The sequence below is a fragment of the Sphaerodactylus townsendi genome, linkage group LG02 (genome assembly GCF_021028975.2).
Source record: "Sphaerodactylus townsendi isolate TG3544 linkage group LG02, MPM_Stown_v2.3, whole genome shotgun sequence".
Lineage (NCBI taxonomy): Eukaryota > Metazoa > Chordata > Lepidosauria > Squamata > Sphaerodactylidae > Sphaerodactylus > Sphaerodactylus townsendi.
Genome location: NC_059426.1, coordinates 177,800,606 through 177,819,816, shown reverse-complemented (window position 1 = coordinate 177,819,816; position 19,211 = coordinate 177,800,606). Strand labels below are relative to the sequence as shown.

The window sequence follows — 19,211 nt, the reverse complement described above, 5'->3', positions numbered from 1 at the left end:
CTATCTGAGAGAGGCTATTTTGATTTCAGGAAGTCAATATCATCAGTGTTTTCTTTATTTGTCTCTCTTGTTTTTAATCATACTCTCTCCGCGCAGTGTTAGAAAGTTTCTTTGACATGTCTTGTATGTCTTTATCGAATTACGCAATCAGATTGGTCTGTGTTGTTCTAGTCAAGTCATTGTAGGAAGCTTTTATTTGATTTGTTAGCTCTAACAAATCTGTTTTGGTTACATAGTTTTCCTTGGGCGCCATGTTTTTGCTTCGCCCTTTATCTTTTTAGTATTTTAATTGGACTCACCGGTTTGTTTTACCGTCTCTTAGAAAGCTGTCCGGTGTTCTCGCCTTGAGTTCTCTGTTTTAGCAGTTGATTATTAGTCTTTATCTTCTCTTTATGCCATTAAATCTTTGTTGCTTGCCGGGAGGGTGTCGAAAAGCGTCTAATCCTTGTCGGACATGCGCAGAAAAGCCTGGGTCCGCTTTTCCATTAGAAATTCCATTAGGTCCAAAAATCATAAAGTCCTGTTGTTTCCTATGTGGCTGGTTAGCGACGGTAGAAAATGGGATAATTCTCCCTGTTGGGTTGTTTTAAAAACATGTTTTAGAAATATGGTAAAGTTCCTTGTCTAAGGAAAGTATCCTTCTTTTGATTTCTAGAAACAAAATTAAGTATTTGAAAGTCTTAAGTATTTGACAGGCAGTCGATTAGAAGAGAAGTAGTTGTTTCTGTTGGCAGTAGACGATAGGACTTGCTGTAAAGAGTTTAAATTATGGACAGAAAGAGACCAGCTGGAAATTAGGAACTTTTTTTTACAGTAAGAGTTTTTTTACAGTAACAGAGAAATTATTAATGCCCCGCCCCTGGAATTCCCGCCCACGCCCACGTTGTGCCCCGCCCAGCCCCATTAGCGCTATGCCGCTGTTTGAATCCCACCACCATGGGAACCTGTTACTAAAATTTTTGGATCCCACCACTGTACCTGAGTCTGCGAGAAATATTTAGGAGGGTAAAGAGGCCTGCCACACTGGCATACTGTGTTGATGGACAAGATGAAAATATTTAGGAAAGGAGAAGAAAGGAGGTTATCGGCACCTAAAGTAGTCACCTAAAGATGGCTCCTATTTATAAAATACTGGAACAATATCGAGTTAAAATGATCAGCGCAGCCATGGGCATTTTCAGGTTGAGACTTCTGCTTTAATTCAGAGATTTGGCCGTGACTATAAAGATGTTTTTCTACATGTTTCGATGCATGGACTTTGTAACAGAAAGACGGGTCTGACACATTATTAAATAAACATTTTTTAAAAACCTCGAGGCTTATCTTAATATGGAGCAGGAAATAAAGGAGGTGTAAAAAGCAGATACGGTTGTGATACTGGGTGATTTCAAGTACCTCCACATTGACTCGGCAAACATGTGCTTGAGTCATGCTGCAGAAAAGAGATTACTAGATATTATACATGGCTACGGACTGGAGCAGTTGGTCACGGAGTCATCCAGAGGGCTCACGATCTTGGACTTGGTTCTGAGCAAGGCTGAAGTCCTGGTGAGAAGGAGGAGAAGAGGAAGAGGAGGAGAAGGAGTTTGGACTTATACCCCACCCCTTTCTCTCTTGTAAGGAGACTCAAGGTGGCTTACGAGCTCCTTTCCCTTCCTCTCCCCACAACAGACACCTTGGGAGGTAGGTGGGGCTGAGAGAGTTCTGAGAGAACTGTGACTAGCTCAAGGTCACCCTGCAGGAATGTGAGAGTGTGGAAACACATCTGGTTCACCAGAGAAGCCTCTGCCACTTTGGTGGAGGAGTGGGGAATCAAACCCTGTTCTCCAGATTAGAATCCACCTGCTCTTAACCACTACACCACGCTGAGAAAGGTAGAGGTTGTTCCACCAAGCTATTAAGTTCAGCATTCTATCAAGAGACTTTTTGATAGAGAGTTTCAACAGATGCTAGAAGAAGCTAATAAAACCTGTTCCCCGATCTCTCTGGGAATGCCTGTGGATAGATTAATTGTAGCCCGGTACCTTTATCTCCTGGTTGAGGCCCGGTGGCGTAGAGCAATCACCTTAGCTAGGTGCAATGCCCTGCCTTCTTTCTTTAGCCTTGGACACCACCTTGGAATCCCACATAAAGAAAGGAAATGCCCGTGTGGCATGGTTCTGTGGAAACAGTATCTCATATGCTGTTGGATTGTCCTTTTTATGAGATAGGTAGGAAGAAGCACATAATCCCCTTCCTGCATGGAAGTGAAGGCATTACAGATAAACAGAAGGTTATATATCTTTTAAACAGCCACAACTACGAGGTGTTGGAAGCGGTGGCTAAATTTTTAAATGGTGTTATTTTAACTCGTCAGAAGTTGTAAAGGCTGTTATTATCTTGCAGTGTTAATGTTAAACTATTGATATGTCATTAAAGGTATTCGAAATCGAAAGTTCAGCATTCGTGTCAGGGGAAAGTTATGCCTAAAGTCCATAACTGTAGCTTCTGATGTTAAAAGAGGGGACTTTACCAAAATGAGGGGAAGAGTTAACAGGAAGCTGAAAGGGAAATGCAGCTCTCTAAAGAATGATTGAAAGCTATTTAAAACCACACTAATTGCAGCCCAGACAGAATGCATTCCCCGGGTCAGGGAAGATGGTGCCAAATCCCAAAATCCGCTGTAAGTGTTTTCAGGAAATAATGAAGAAAAATAGTTTGGAAACATTTCCAAAAACAAAGTGGCGTGGGAGAGACAGTGTGGGACTCCGCTGGCTAGAAGCATTGTAAAAGGCATTTGTGGAAACTGGCTAGAAACATTGCAAAAGGCGTTTGGAGAAAATACTTAGTATTAATTTCAGTGTAGCAAAGAAAGTGTCAGATCTAGAAGAGCATTTGCGTTTCGCTGCAGTTTTTGGTTTGCCTGTCAAATGTCCCTATCAAATCTTTTCAGCTACTGATGACGAAGCCTGGTTTTATCAATGGCAGATTCAGAAAAGAATCCAGCCAAGGTTAAGAACATCTACTGATTTCAAAGTGACGTGTAAGTGTGACCTCTATCTGTGGGTTCTGTGGGGCAGAACTTGGAATGAGTTTGCAACAACAAATTTTTTAAAACAAAATGGTTTACTTTGTTAACATATAACATCAAACATCAACATTTAACATCACACTTCAAGGTCCTGTTCAGGTTTCATTTCAAGTCCTTCTAGTTACAGTCTTCTGATATTGCCAAGTCCAATTCTTCTTTGCAAGTGGGTTGGCTCCTGAAGACTCCAAGGGCTTGGTGAACAGGATTCAACACGATGAAGGTTTCCAGGAGAACTCTCACCTATTACAAACACAAAAAGAAACCCTGAAACAATAAACTCCAACATTTACAACATAGCAAAAACAAACAACTACCTTCCCAGTAGTTCCCAACAACATTGCAGTTACCTTAACAAGGTGTTCAGGGCTTATACAAACCAAGGTCTGAGTCTGGTAGCCTCGTCTCCTCCAAACTACATGAGCTCTGCAGCCTTCTGCTGCTTTGAGTCTCCACCCCTTTTTGGGTCAACCCATTCTGAGCATGGGGGTTACACAAGCATGTGCTAAACTTGTCTTTCATAAATCTCGACTCGCCATGAGCCAAACAGTGAAAAGCCATTGAAATCCACAAGCACATGCACAATTCCAACAGAAAGGAAGAAACCATGAAAATGAACAAAGTTGGGCTACCAGTGCTGAAAAACACTAGAATCAAGACAGTGACTAATGAATGCCACCCAGACAAATGATGTCTCCAGGCAGGAAGCAATCAAAGGGATTAAAATGCCAGGCAACTACTATGCAGAGGCCCTCACTAATTGATTATGCAACTTCATGGTTACTTACATATGTTAAAATGGGTGGATTCCACTCAACACATGCAAATCACACTTGCTAATTGCATCCTTTGCGCTTGTTAACCAATGCAAATAGTTCTTTCTCCCACCCTGGACATTCCACAGGTATATAGACTCCACTTGCTTTGCTACCATCAGATTCTCTGAAGATGCCAGTCACAGATGCAGGCGAAACGTCAGGAGAGAATGCTACTGGAACACGGCCATACAGCCTGGAAAACCCGCAACACCCCAGTGATTCTGGCCGTGAAAGCCTTCGACAATACGAGACAGAGGATTCCTGTGGATTGATATACATGATCTCACTGCTTAGGATGACAGTGGCAGGTGGGATCTATTATTTATGAAAAATGAAGTTTGCAGTGTGTGGGCGGGGGGGATTCTTTTGCTTTCTCTACTTTCCTTCCAACTTGGTTCACTTCTGCTATGAGTGGAATAAGTACAGTGTCCAGAGACGGAACTGCCTCCCAGCACCAGTCAGCCTGTTCCATCTCTCTCCTTGTTGCCGATGCCCACTCAGGGACCCTGGAAGGGGTCAGGAGAAGCTGCAGCGTAATGGCAGGAGAGCCTGAGCAGCAAGAACAAGCCTCAGCAATTCCAGGGAAAAGGGTGGACACAGCACAGCTCTAACCAGGTTGCAATCAGCAGCCCACTCGAGCCTTAGAGAACGGGGCAGGAGTGCCACAGTCCCAACCAGGCTGCAATCAGCCAATCAGTAAGTGTTTGTGTGGAACTTGCTATGCAAAGGTGTGGTTGAATGCATTGTATCGCAGGTGGGGTTATCAGTCCATTTACATTTGTAGTCGCATTTGCATTCCCTGCAGCAGCAGCAGTATTGGTGAATGCAAATCCTGTGTCTGGGTGGAGACCATTGTCCATGAACTTAGCATGCCCTTGGCCTTTGTTTTTGATGTTTTTAAGTACTGGTAGCCAAGCTTTGTTAATTCTCAGAGTCTCTTCTTTCTTGTTGAAGTTGTCTTGGTGTTTGTGAATTTCAATGGCCTCCCTGTGCAGTCGGACATAGCAACCTTCTGAATTGTCCAGAATTTCAGTGTTTTCAAATAAAATGTTATGTCCAGTTTTGCTTAAGACATGTTCTGCCACTGCAGATTTTTCAGGATGGTTAAGCCCACAATGTCTTTCGTGCTCCTTAATACGAGTCTGAATGCTGTGTTTTGTGGTTCCTATGTAGACTTTTCCACAGCTGCAGGGTATGTGATAGACTCCTGCAGAAGTGAGGGGGTCTCACCACACCTTTGCATAGCAAGTTCCACACAAACACTTACTGATTGTTTCCCCACCCTGGGACATGGACAATATATGACATTAAACATTTCCTTCTCACTAGACACAGTGAGAAAAAGACTTCTCTGTGTGTTACACCTCTGAAGATGCCGGCCACAGATGCAGGCGAAAGGTTAGGATAAAAGATCTACCAGACCACAGCCACGCAGCCTGGAACACCCACCACAACCAGTATCCTTATCCTGTTTCTCTGCTCTTTCTGTATCCACCCCCCTTTGGTACAATCTTATCTATGTCCTAGCCAGCTTGCAATTCAGACAATACATTCAGAGAACAGTACATTTTACAGAAGAAAAGAAGCCTTTTACAAACTTTAGCTAACATTACAAACAACTTTACCGATAAACCCGATAAATTCTACTAACTTTATATGTCTATCTAAAAGCATATTTAAACAACATTATTTTTATTCATCCCTCTGGCTTCAGTGATGCGCCTGCTAGGCTGCCCAGCAATTCTTCACTCATCCTCAACTCTTCCAAGCATCACCTGCCGTTTGCAGGCCGTGCCGGGCGAGCGGTGCCTTTAATCTCTCTAGGCCCAACAAAGGGAAAAGCTCATTCCTCTTGTCGCCTCTAATATCCCCGACCGCCGGCCGACCCTCTAAAGCAGAATTATCGCAAGGTTTAAAAGCATCGCTGGCCGGAGGACACCCTCTCCTTGACACCTAAATGCCATTTCCAGCAATTCCTTCTGGCTGGAGTTAGGATCTACTTGACGAACCCATGGGGTCTAAGCTCCCCTTCAGACTATAATCCTATCACTGGCTCTTTCTTTGTTCAGCGGGCTCACCTGAGGGGCAGATCAGGTATGCGCGCAAACGCCCTGGCTGATCTCTTTGCTCCGCATCACCTTCGCTGCGGGAGACCTCGTTTATTATTAGACTTTATCAGACACTGGGGGAGATCTTGTTTATTATTAGGCACACGAGAGCTTATTATTTATTTATTTATTTATTTATTAGGGGTTTTTTTTCATCGCCCTTTCTCGAAAAGGATCGGGGCGATTTGCAACCTCGGTTGAAATCGTACAAAATTGTAATAAATAGTTTAAAGCTCGTCCACTAAAATACATCTCGATCTCAAATATAAGTTAACAGAAAACTATCGCTGCGTTGACCACACGGATCGTTTGGTTTAGCTGAAGTCCCTGCAGAAAGGATCCGCGAAACAGGGAAGGGAAGAGGAGAGAAAGGGAGAGGGGAAAGTTATTTTTAAAATGAAAACAAAAAACGGCAGGGAAACCTCTGAATAGTTCTAGGGGAGCAGCCATGACCTGGGGTCTGGCTAAGGCTAGCTGGGTCTCTTTAGAGCCAGCGTCCTCCAGTAGATTTCCATTTGCTGAATGTAGTGGATCTTCTATATAGAACAGTGGTGGCGAACCTTTGGCACTCCAGATGTTATGGACTACAATTCCCATCAGCCCCTGCCAGCATGGCCAATTGGTTCTATAAGAAAATCACACCGGACTATTCCCTTACTAGATGACCGCACTTTGGTGCCGCTGCTATAATGCTTGCATGGATGCGGAGAGTGCTGGGGATTTACTCCAGATGTTATGGACTACAATTCCCATCAACCCCTGCCAGCATGACCAATTGGCCATGCTGGCAGGGGCTGATGGGAATTGTAGTCCATAACATCTGGAGTGCCAAAGGTTCGCCACCACGGATATATAACATAGCGATCCAGTGTCGTGTTCGTTCCTATTGTCACCTATTTTCGGCTTTCTGTGCTTAACTACCAGTCCTTTACTACTGTCTCCTGCCTTATTGGTTGACATGCACCTCTGGGGCACTGGGGCAGAGGTCGCAGAGAGCACGCATACCTGCAACCTTTAGACCATAGCTGAAATAAACCCATCTGCTTTTCATGTTTGCTTGGGTTAGCCTGTCTGTTTGCGTCGAGGGATCCAGACGGGTCCCGTAGCATGGCAGGCGGAGGCACTTCTGTTCCCCACCCCACCCCGCTGTTTCTCAAGCGCCAAAACACCCCCAAGACTATTGTCGAAAGCTTTCACGGCCAGATTCAACGGAGAACTTTTCCCAGAGAAAAGTCTGTTTCACGCTGTGCCCCTTTCCTTCCTCTCCCCTCCCCTGTTTTGCCGATTCTTTCTGCAGGTTCACCGTGACACAGTGTGAAATGCTTGTGATACACCTCTGAAGATGCCAGCCACAGATGCAGGCAAAATTTTAGGAACAAGATCAGTGGTGGGATCCAAAAATTTTAGTAACAGCTTCCCATGGTGGTGGGATTCAAACAGTGGCGTAGCGCCAATGGGGCTGGGTGGGGCTGGGCGGGGGCGTGGCCAGGCATTCTGGGGGCGGGGCATTCCTGGGCGTGGCTGTGGCAAGGACGCAGCTGCTGCGCCGGCCCTTGGGCAGGAAACGAATGCACGCAGGCGCAGGCAGCCACGCACGCCGGTGCACCTCCTGCTAGACTGCTTCAAGTTCTGCGCGCTACTGCTGAGAGGAGGGGCGTAACTAAGGCAAAAATCACGTGGCAAAATCACCCATTAGTAACCCCCTCTCGGCACACACAAATAATTAGTAACCTACTCTCGGGAACCTGTGAGAACCTGCTGGATCCCACCTCTGAACATCAACATTTAACATCACACTTCAAGGTCCTATTCAGGTTTCATTTCAAGTCCTTCTAGTTCCAGTCTACGGATACTGCCAAGTCCAATTCTTCTTTGCAAGTGGGTTGGCTCCTGAAGACTCCAAGGGCTTGGTGAACAGGATTCAACACGATGAAGGTTTCCAGAAGAACTCTCACCCATTACAAACATAAAAAACCCTTAACAAAGTGTTAAGGGCTTATGGAAATCAAGGTCCGAGTCTGGTAGCCTCGTCTCCTCCAAACTACATGAGCTCTGCAGCCTTCTGCTGCTTTGAGTCTCCGCCCCTTTCTGGGTCAACCCATTCTGAGCAGGGGGGTTACACATGCACAGACTGTCTCTGTGGAATGGCTGCCTGAGGTCAGGTGTAGGGATGGCAGCCTTACAGCCTCACAGAATTACAGCTTATCCCCAGACTATAGAGATCAGTTTCCCTATAGAAAATGGCGGCTTTGGGGGGGAGACTCTATTGCCCTGTACCCCACCGCGGTCCCTGTCTTCCACCCTCAAACCTGCAGGTCTTTCACTGCAATTCATGACCAATTAGTGCTGTCGGTAAAGGGATACGGGGGGCATAATACCAAGATAAATATCCCCTCGAATGACTCCCGGCAAGCCAGATTTGGAACTTCCAGTACCACTGAGGAAGAACTGAAAACGCCACACAACTGCGGAGAGGGCTCTGCTCTGGAAGATGTACGATTTTGGCCTGGAACATGCGTAAATTCTCTTCAAGTTGTGGACGTTCAAGATGGAATGGTCAAAATCCATATTTTTAATGGACTTTGGTGATTTAAAAGGACTTAAATGTTCCTTAAAAAAGATTTTTTTTTTGGAAATGAAATGTGTACCTGTATGAGGAAATAAGTAGGTCAATATAGGAATTCGTATATATGTATATGTTTGTATGTTTTAGGCACTTTCTTGCATATTAACAGAGAACTTGCACCTTTCTTCTCTCTGTATATGTTTCTTTTTAAAGCAGGGGCATAGCTAGGGAAAATGGAGCCTGGGGCAGACTCTACGTTTTCCGCCCCCCATGGGCCCCCCCAAATCCACATGCTGCCCCCTGCGCTCCACTTACCTTAGCAGAGGGTGGGGGAAGAAGGAAGGGTGGGGGAGGAAACTAACCCAATGGCGGCCGTCCGGGGTACCTATCCCCACACTGTCCCGTGGAAGCTACGCCACTGGTTTTCAGCCATGCGGCATAGTGTAAACAGTAGGTCTCTCTATACAATAATCACATTGCCCAAGATATATTGTAAGTTGTGACTATTCCAGCTTGCACAGCTGCTGCAAGCAGGCTCCTGCTATGTATACTTTTTACTTTTGTCCAGAGGTGGTTCCCGAGAGTAGATTACTAATTATTTGTGTGTGCCGAGAGGGGGTTACTAATTGGTGATTTTGCCACGTGATTTTTGCCTTAGTTACGCCCCTCCTCTCGGCAGTAGCACGCAGAACTTGAAGCAGTCTAGCAGGAGGTGCACCGGCGTGCGTGGCAGCCTGCGCCTGCGTGCATTCGTTTCCCACCCAAGGACCGGCGCAGCGGCTGCGTCCTTGCCACAGCCCCGCCCAGGGATGCCCCACCCCCGGAATGCCCGGCCACGCCCCCGTCATGCCCCGCCCAGCCCCATTGGCGCTACGCCACTGTTTGAATCCCACCACCATGGGAACCTGTTACTAAAATTTTTGGATCCCACCACTGCTTTTGTCTAATGTGTCTTGGGCCAGGCTAGCCTGAACTGCACAGACCTCGGACGCGACGCAGGGTCAGCCCAGGGATAGGAGACCACCAAGGGAATCCAGGATTGCTACAGAGAAACAGGAGATGTCGCAGAACTGGCAAGTCAATCTCAGTGTTGAGATTGCGGTGGACGAAGGGGAAAAGAACCAACAGAGGCCTCGCTCCCGGGGTTTCGGCACTCCAGGTCCAGGGCTGCATCTAATAGCCCTGCTGCTCAGAGCTAGAACTTATCTTGGGTTCATCTTCTGCTGCTCAGAAGGTGGCCGACGCAGCAAATGTGCCCAATATAAGTTCTGGCTTGGGCTGTTGTTGCAGCCTGAGGGCCAAGGTAGACGTGCAGCCACCCACACAAATGCTGCTGTTATCTAAAAGTCATTTTCAAAGGCCGCTGCCTGCAGCTCTTCATTTACTTATTTACGTTATTTATAGTCCACCCTTCTCACTGGGTCGCAGGGCACACGACGGAGGACAGATCAGCACAGTCAACGGGATGGGACATCCAGTAGACAATGCAATAGGATTTGTCTCGCAGAGACCTGGAAACCGACCAGAGGTGAAATGCAGCCTCCGTCTTAACGTGACCCTTCTTTTGGGTGACAAGTCACAGCCGACTCATCGTCAGGCCATCGCAAGACATTCAGAGGTGGTGTGCCATTCTTTGCAGTGTAGTGTAGCGGTTAAGAGCAGGTGGCTTCTAATCTGGAGAACCGGGTTTGATTCCCCACTCTTCCACCTGAGTGACAGAGGCTTATCTGGTGAACCGGATGCGTTTCTGCACTCCTACATTTCTGCTGGGTGACCTTGAGCTAGGCACAGTTCTCTCAGAACTCTCTCAGCCCCAAAGGTGGGATATAAATTTCGTTGTGCGTGCACAATGACAATAAAATGCTTATGCTAAATGCTTATGCTTATAAATCTAAAACTCTTCTTCGCTTCTTAATTATTAATACAGAGCTGCTTTTCAACTAGAGTTGCCAGAACTCTCCTAGCCACAACGGTCTGAAATCTGAAAATTACAAAAATGCTACTTTGGGAAGTTAGCTAACTTACCAAAGTAGCATTTTTTAATTTTCAGATTTTTCTGTATATCTGAGATTTTCCCCAGGTGTGTACAAGCACCTGTCTCGTTTGTTCGCAACTCCGTCTCTGGATTTAAGTAACCGCAGACAGGACCATATTGAGAATTATCTGTGGATAAACTGAAAGACTTTATAGAGAAGAAAACGGTAAAGCAGAATGGTTTTTAGAGGGTGTTGTGTGACATCTGATCTGGAGCACTCTGATCTGGAGGAACCAGGTTTGATTCCCAGCTCTGCCACCTGAGCTGTGGAGGCTTATCTGGGGAATTCAGATTAGCCTGTGCACTTCCACACACGCCAGCTGGGTGACCTTGGGCTAGTCACAGCTTCTCGGAGTTCTCTCAGCCCCACCTACCTTACAGGGTGTTTGTTGTGAGGGGGGAAGGGCAAGGAGATTGTCAGCCCCTTTGAGTCTCCTACAGGAGAGAAAGGGGGGATATAAATCCAAACTCTTCTTCTTCATCTACAGCGCAATCCCAAATGGAATTGCATCCTTCGAAGGCAATTGAAATTAACGGCTTGAAATTAATTTCCCGCCTCTGCTCAGCACTCCTCTGCTAGGGTGTTGTGGGTTTTCAGGGCTCTTCAAGCATGTGCAGAGTGCCTTTCTTGAAGGTCGGCGTTTTCCAACCGCATGGTTGCTTCTGGCTTGTTCCGGCCACTGTCCTAAGAGGTCCAGCTAGTGACATCCTAACTGGGCCGCAGTGAGGGCAGACGTTCCACAGGTGCAGCCTGTCCTCTCCTGACGCACTTCTGCGCCCCCCCCCCCTTGCACAAAACGGGCTGAAGACCTTGCAGGATCTGGAGCGGGAGGGGGGGAGCCCTTCCGCGCACGCCGCCCCAACCCGGGCCAGGATAACCCGGGCCAGGCCCGCTTCCTCATTCCCCGCTCCAGGCCTAGCGGAGGCGGGGCTTGAGCGCAGACGGGCGCGCGCCCGGACCAATGGGCGGCTATAAAAGGAGGGCGGGGCGGGCGTTGCGCTTTTTCTCCCCCCGGGCAAGTTTGGCAAAAGCTCGCAGTTTGCAGCGCGGGTCCCGGAGGGGTTGGCAAGCAGCCTCGTCGCCTCGGGAAGCTGCTGCAAGGAGGTAAGTCAGGGCAGCCCCCAAAGTCCTTTGGGGGGGGCTTTTTGCGCTCCCCCCCCGGGGAAGGTTCCTGCAGGACCCGCCCCGGAGGAGAGAAGGTCCGGGCCAGAGCTTCTGCTTGCGGAAAAGACGCTCTCTCTCTCTCCCCCCCCCCCCCCATTCTGCACATTGCAGAGGGGTTGCCAACCCTGCACTTGGGACCCCCGAGGACCCCCCCCCCCGAGAGCCGAGAACAGCGGCTCGGGAGGAAATGGCTGCACGGAGGGCGGGCTCCGGATAGGGTTGCCAACCTCCTGTCGGGACCTGGCCCCGGGTGTGTGTGTGTGTGTGTGTGTGTCCTGCAATGAGCCGCTCCCCTTGGGGAAATGGCTGTTTGGGAGGGTAGGCTGCCTATAGGGTTGCCAGGCTCCCGGTAGGAACTGGGGGTCCCCCCGGAATTACAGCCCACCTTGGGGAAACGGCTGTTTTGGAGGGTGGGCGCTATGGCAACGTATACCACATGGATCCCCCCCCCCCCACCTCGGCCCCAGATCGCCAGGGATTTCCCAACTCTCCCTCCGTATCCTTTTCCCCGCCCGAGGTTCCTCCCCCCCCTCAACCCCCCATTGAGTCCCGCCTCCAAAATAGCTTAAGAGAGGTTTCTGCAAGGCGCTCTGTTCCTCCCCCGTTGGGACAGCTTGAGGGGGGATCGGGGCCGTCCGCCGAGGAATAGTGCGGAAGAGCTCCGCCCCCCCCCCCCCAGCTCCGGCAGCCCTTGATGCGCCCGAGGGGGTGTCCGATCTGCGCGAGTCTGTCCCGGGGTAATCCCTTTGCGGCGTGTTAGCGGGGTGGGAAGCAGGAGCCTTTTTTCCTTTGGGGTTAAAGGAAGCCGCGGACAAGTCCGGCTGCAACAGGTCCTGCAACTCCGGCAGATGGCAGATCGGAGTGCCTACGCCCCCCTTCCTTGTGGGGTTTTGGCAACTGGGGGGAGGGGGGGGCGCGGCTGTGCCCCGGGCCCCTTGGCGGAGCTTCCTCGGTGGGGCCTCTCGGTGCCAAGGGCTCTCCTGCAATCCTGTTCCCTGCCCTCGGGGCAGAGGCCGGTCTGGGCTAGAAGCAGGGTTAGGAGCGTAGAACTGGTGGGTCCCTCAGAGGTCATCCAGTCTAACCTCTTGGGGGGGGTGAAGCTTGGCTGCTTTTGCCTTTGTTAGGCTTAAGAACATAAGAACAAGCCAGCTGGATCAGACCAGAGTCCATCTAGTCCAGCTCTCTGCTACTCGCAGTGGCCCACCAGGTGCCTTTGGGAACTCACCTGCAGGAGGTGAAAGCAAGGGCCTTCTGCGGCTGTTGCTCCTGAGCACCTGGTCTGTTAAGGCATTTGCAACCTAGGATCAAGATTGGTAGCCATAGATCGACTTCTCCATACATCTGTCCAAGCCCTTTTTAAAGCTCTCCAGGTGAGTGGCCATCACCACCTCCTGTGGCAGCATATTCCAAACACCAATCACACGTTGTGTGAAGAAGTGTTTCCTTTTATTAGTCCTAATTCTTCCCCCCAGCATTTTCAATGGATGCCCCCTGGTTCTAGGTTCTAGGTCTTAGGTTTAATGCTAATAATCGAGCCCAGAGGCCCAGGTTAGCTTAAATGTGTGTGTGTGGGGGGGGGCACTCTGTTTGCGCGTGCCCACAGAGAGGGCTCTGAGTGGCACCTCTGGCACCCGTGCCATAGGTTCGCCACCACTGTCCTAGTGTTTGGAGCAGCAGAAAACAAGCTTGCTGCCTCTTTGACCTGGCATCCCTTCCAATATTTAAACATGGCTATCATGTCATCTCTTAAACTTCTCTTCTCCCGACTAAACATCCCCTAAGTGTCTCCTCGTAGGGCATGGATTCCAGACCTTTGACCGGTTTGGTTGCCCTCCTCCTTGAACTGAGAGCTTCTGGCAGAAAGGAAGGGGAACATCAAAACACGGAGCTGGCAGGGATCCCAAGGGCCATCTAGTCCAACCCCCAGCACAAGGCAGGCAATTCAGAACTACTTCCCCGCCATTCCCCCCCCCCCCATGCCCCCTGCTGTGTCCTCACAGCAAGGCAAATTATCTCCAGGATGCGACCGCACTTGGAGTCCTGTGTTCAGTTCTGGTCGCCACATCTCAAAAAAGGATATCGAAGAGATAGAAACAGTGCAGAGAAGGGCAACGAGGATGATTGAGGGACTGGAGCACCTTCCTTATGAGGAGAGGCTGCAGCATTTGGGGCTCTTTAGTTTGGAGAGTAGGCGGCTGAGGGGGGATAGGATTGAAGTCTATAAAATTATGCCTGGGGTAGAAAATGTTGACAGAGAGAATTTTTTCTCTCTTTCTCACAATACTAGAACCAGGGGGCATCCATTGAAAATGCTGGGGGGAAGAATTACGACTCATAAAAGGAAACACTTCTTCACGCAACGTGTGATTGGTGTTTGGAACATGCTGCCACAGGAGGTGGTGATGGCCACTAACCTGGATAGCTTTAAAAGGGGCTCGGACAGATTTATGGAGGAGAAGTCGATCTATGGCTACCAAACTTGATCCTCTTTGATCTCAGATTGCAAATGCCTTAGCAGTCCAGGTGCTTGGGAGCAACAGCCGCAGAAGGCCATTGCGTTCACATCCTGCATGTGAGCTCCCAAAGGCACCTGGTGGGCCACTGCGAGTAGCAGAATGCTGGACTAGATGGACTCTGGTCTGATCCAGCTGGCTCGTTCTTATGTTCTTATGTTCAGGATTCCTGGCCAATCTGGCTTGGGGAGAAATTCCTCCCTGACCCCTAAAGTGGCGATCCGCATTCCACTGAGATTGCCGGCTTAGGTCTCGGAAAAGCCTGGATGAAGAAAGCTAGCTTGTCAGGATAAAAGCGAGCTTAGAATTCTCTCCTTTCTCATCTGGATTTCTACGCGGATAGACTCTTTCTATAGTGAAACATCGGGGTCTTTCCGTCCTGATAGTGGAACACCCTAGTTGTAGGTCTCAAAACCTCAGTGTCAGTGAGACACTTGAAGATGGCTACCTCCTGCCACCCTCCCCCCCCTCAGAATTCCTGACACTCCTGTGTTCTTTAAATCACTGCTTCCCACAGATTTGACCCATACTGGTTTAACCAGGCTTTTCTGGATCCCTGTCTGACACCCAAGGGGTTAATTAAAGGTGAGCACGAGGGCAGATCCAGGTGAACTCCTTTTGCACCTGACACCTTCCCTGAGTTTGGGCAGCTTCCCAAGGGACGGAGGCTTCACAGATCCGGCAGCGCACGGGACTGCATCTCCCAAGCTGCAGGCAGGCAGGTACAGCTTCCTGTAGCGGTTGTGAAGGGCATACACCTTGTCAGGTGGGGTGGGGTGCCCACCTGGAGTGGAATCTTACCCCAACCGGTCGCCCGGTCCCTGCAGGTCAAGACTCGCCCGGCAATGTCGCGGCCTCTGACGGACCAGGAGAAGCGGAAGCAGATCAGCATCCGTGGCATCGTCGGGGTGGAGAACGTGGCCGAGCTGAAGAAAGGCTTCAACCGGCACCTGCACTTCACGCTGGTCAAGGACCGCAATGTGGCCACGCCGCGAGACTACTACTTCGCCCTGGCTCATACCGTGCGGGACCACCTGGTGGGCAGGTGGATCCGTACCCAGCAGTATTACTACGAGAAGGACCCGAAGGTGAGACTCGGGGGAGAGGGAGGGATTCAGGCAGGTAGCTATGTGGGTCTGCAGTCGAAGAGCTGGGTTCGAGTCCCGTAGCACCGGAAGTATAGCGAGGGGGGAAAGCGCCCGGAGTACTAGTGCGTCCTCTACCCTGTCCCACCCCAGAACGTCCCCGCCATGCACTCGGAACGCCTTTGCCATACCCCTATGGAGGGCGTACGCCCGGTGCGTCACGCACCCCTCTGTCCCCTTGGAGTTATGCCTCTGCGTAGCACCTTAGGAATCATCAAGGTTTCAATATCTGACAGTTGCAGCTAGAATTGTATGGGAGAAACATTGGAAATCTAATCCTAATCCATCCAAATTTGAATGGCAAATTAAAGTATTTAGAATTGGCAAAACTTGCAAAAAATAATAGATGAAGCCGATTATAAGCTAGATCATAAATTATCAAACACGATGGGAAAAAATGGATTCAGTATATCCAGAAAACAGTGTTGCAATAGTTGGAATCACATATAAGATTAAGGGAAAAATACAAATAGAGATATTTGGAAGTCTGCTCATATATATATACATACACACATATATGTATGTGTGTATGTATGTATGTATACATACATACATACATACACATACACACACATATATATACACACACACATATATATACACACACACATATATATATACACATATATATATGCATTATATTTTTCTTTGTAGTTTTTTCTTCTTTTTTATGTGTGTGTGTGTATGGGTGTGTGGTGCCGAAGGGTTAGGGTTGAAGATATATAAGTTTGCGTATGTAACTACGTGTGTATGTAATTTGTCTATGTTTTATGTCAATATGTCTGTTCTATATTTATGTATTTTGTTTATATATTCTTTTGTTATTAACAATAAAAACTTTTTTTAAAAAAAGGAATCATCAAGGTATTGGGGGTATAAGCTTTCGAGAGGCGAAGATGCCGCCATCAGTTACAGGGATGAAGGGTTTCTAAAAACACTTGGCAGGCGGCAGGAAAGGTGTCGGTGGGTGTCTCGGCACCCACGGGACTCATGTCGAGGACGCTTGACTTAGGCGGTGAAGGATTGCTTCTGTTTGTTGTTATGAATGCTGGATTTGTGTCCCAGAGGTGCTTGCAGTCACTACTTTGACCAGTAGGGGGTGCTAGACAGGGATGCCTTCTGGGTCAGGTTCCGGAGAGGTCCGGATTGGTTAGAATCATAGAGCTGGAAGTGACCGCCAGGGCCATCAAGTCTAACCAACTGCAGTGCACTGCTTTTGGGCACCTTTTTGGTTCATACACGCATGATCCCGGCTGCAGGGTGTGCGAGCAATTGCTTCCGATCGATCCATTTTGCCTGTCTTCCAGGATGGCGTACATAGTTGCCCCTTCCGTGTTTCCTCCTGACAACAACTCTGCAAATTAGACTGGCGGAAATAATGCAAGGTCACCCACGAGCGTCCCAGCAGAGCGGGGATCTGTGTTCGGTTCTCGCAGACCCCTGTCTTTATTCAAAACCTTGCTCGCCGCCTTTCTACCTGCAGTGACTTAAGTTGGCTTACAATGAAGTCATGATAAGCGACCGCACTTGGAATCCTGTGTTCAGTTCTGGTCGCCACATCTCAAAAAAGGATATCGAAGAGATAGAAAAAGTGCAGAGAAGGGCAACGAGGATGATTGAGGGACTGGAGCACCTTCCTTATGAGGAGAGGCTGCAGCGTTTGGGACTCTTTAGTTTGGAGAGGAGGCGGCTGAGGGGGGATATGATTGAAGTCTACAAAATTATGCATGGGGTAGAAAATGTTGACAGAGAGAAATTTTTCTCTCTTTCTCACAATACTAGAACCAGGGGGCATCCATTGAAAATGCTGGGGGGAAGAATTAGGACTAATAAAAGGAAACACTTCTTCACACAACGTGTAATTGGTGTTTGGAATATGCTGCCACAGGAGGTGGTGATGGCCACTCACCTGGTTGGCTTTAAAAGGGGCTTGGGCAGATTTATGGAGGAGAAGTTGATCTATGGCTACCAAACTTGATCCTCCTTGATCTGAGATTGCAAATGCCTTAGCAGACCAGGTGTTCAGGAGCAGCAGCAGCAGCAGGCCATTGCTTTCACCTCCTGCATGTGAGCTCCCAAAGGCACCTGGTGGACCACTGCAAGTAGCAGAGAGCTGGACTAGATGGACTCTGGTCTGATCCAGCAGGCTAGTTCTTATGTTCTTATAAAATACATAGAACCCACTAGTGGTGATGCAAATTAACACTGACACTTGCTGCCTACCTGGTCAGGCTGTTGGCTCATCCAGCCCACTTTTTGGGCAGCTACTATCCGGATATTAGGGCAGAGGAAGGTTTGCCTCGAGATTCTTCATCTGGTTAGCTAAATTAACCCCCGACTGTCCGCCAGCAATATGGAGGTGCGGTGCTTCCAAGGGCCGGTCCCTTCCTTTGCTGCCTCGTAGCCCAGACACATTCAAAGGTCACCCATTGTGGATCAGAGGCTTTGGAGGGTTAGTGGTGGTGGAGCATCTACTGTGTGTGCAGGAAGTCCCAGCTTTGAACTCCAATTAAAAGGACCAGGTGATGTGAAAAACCTTTACCTGAAACCCTGGAGAACCACTGCAGGTCATCATAGACTCGTAGACATCGTAGATTTGGCGGACCAAGAATCTGACTTGGTAAAAAAAGGCAGAAATCCTCCCATTGCAGAGAAGGAAGATATTTATAATTCATCGAGATAGTTGGATAAATGTTCTCCAACAAACCTAGGGTAAAACCAGAGTTAATCCAGACTCTAATCTCATAGTTTGATGCCTGGTCAATACCATCAATGAGGAGTCCAGCCAAACCTGCCCCCAGCAAACCTAGTCTCCCCAAAGGCAGGTTCTGTGGATATGAAATAATATATAGTGTCTAGATTCATATAAGCTACCCTGTTTCCCCGAATATAAGACATCCCCTGAAAATAAGATGTAGCAGAGGTTTTGCTGAAGCGCGAAATACAAGGCATCCCCCGAAAGTAAGACGTAGCAAAGTTTTTGTTTGGAAGCATGCCTGACAAACAGAACACAGAAAAATAAGACATCCCCTGAAAATAAGACATAGCGCATCTTTGGGAGCAAAAATTAATATAGGACACTGTCTTATTTTTGGGGAAACACGGTAGTACCTTCCATCCTTCATGCAGTCTGTAATAACCAGTCTAGAATTTGATGCTGTAGAAGTGCCTTTAGACTTTATGTCAGAACTGTGGGCGAGTAATCCAATAAAATTTCCTCTCAATACCTTAAAAAAAAGAAAGAATCTACCTTAGTAAAAGGTAGCTTCATCCTTCATGGAGCAGCAGTGGCGTAGGAGGTTAAGAGTTGGTGTATCTAATCTGGAGGAACCGGGTTTGATTCCCAGCTCTGCCACCTGAGCTGCGGAGGCTTATCTGGGGAATTCAGATTAGCCTGTACGCTCCCACACACGCCAGCTGGGTGACCTTGGGCTAGTCACAGCTTCTCGGAGCTCTCTCAGCCCCACCCACCTCACAGGGTGTTTGTTGTGAGGGGGGAAGGGCAAGGAGATTGTCAGCCCCTTTGAGTCTCCTGCAGGAGAGAAAGGGGGGATAGAAATCCAAACTCTACTCTTCTTCTTCCCCTTACCCAAGGGGTGGCCAGCCTATAGTGCTCCAGATGTTCATGGACTGATGGGAATTGTAGTCTATGAACATCTGGAGCAACATACGTTGGCCACCCCTGCCTTACCCAGTTCCACCTGAGTATGTGTGGGTGCCCCTGATATTCAGAAGATTCAAAACCCTATCCCAGGACTCTGCAACCCGCGGCTCTCCAGATGTTCATGGACTAC

At 48.6% G+C, this 19,211-nt stretch overlaps 1 protein-coding gene across 1 annotated transcript in view; it reads left to right on the top strand.

Moving 5' to 3' along the window:
* The first annotated feature begins 11,587 nt into the window (after positions 1–11,587).
* The window catches only part of PYGL (glycogen phosphorylase L), a 36,681-nt gene continuing 29,057 nt past the window's right edge, over positions 11,588–19,211 (top strand). Inside the window, exons 1-2 of the mRNA XM_048484687.1 lie at positions 11,588–11,699; positions 15,100–15,360. Of these exons, the coding sequence (XP_048340644.1) occupies positions 15,118–15,360 (243 nt within the window). The 5' untranslated portion in view covers positions 11,588–11,699; positions 15,100–15,117. The remainder of the gene's footprint in view (positions 11,700–15,099; positions 15,361–19,211) is intronic.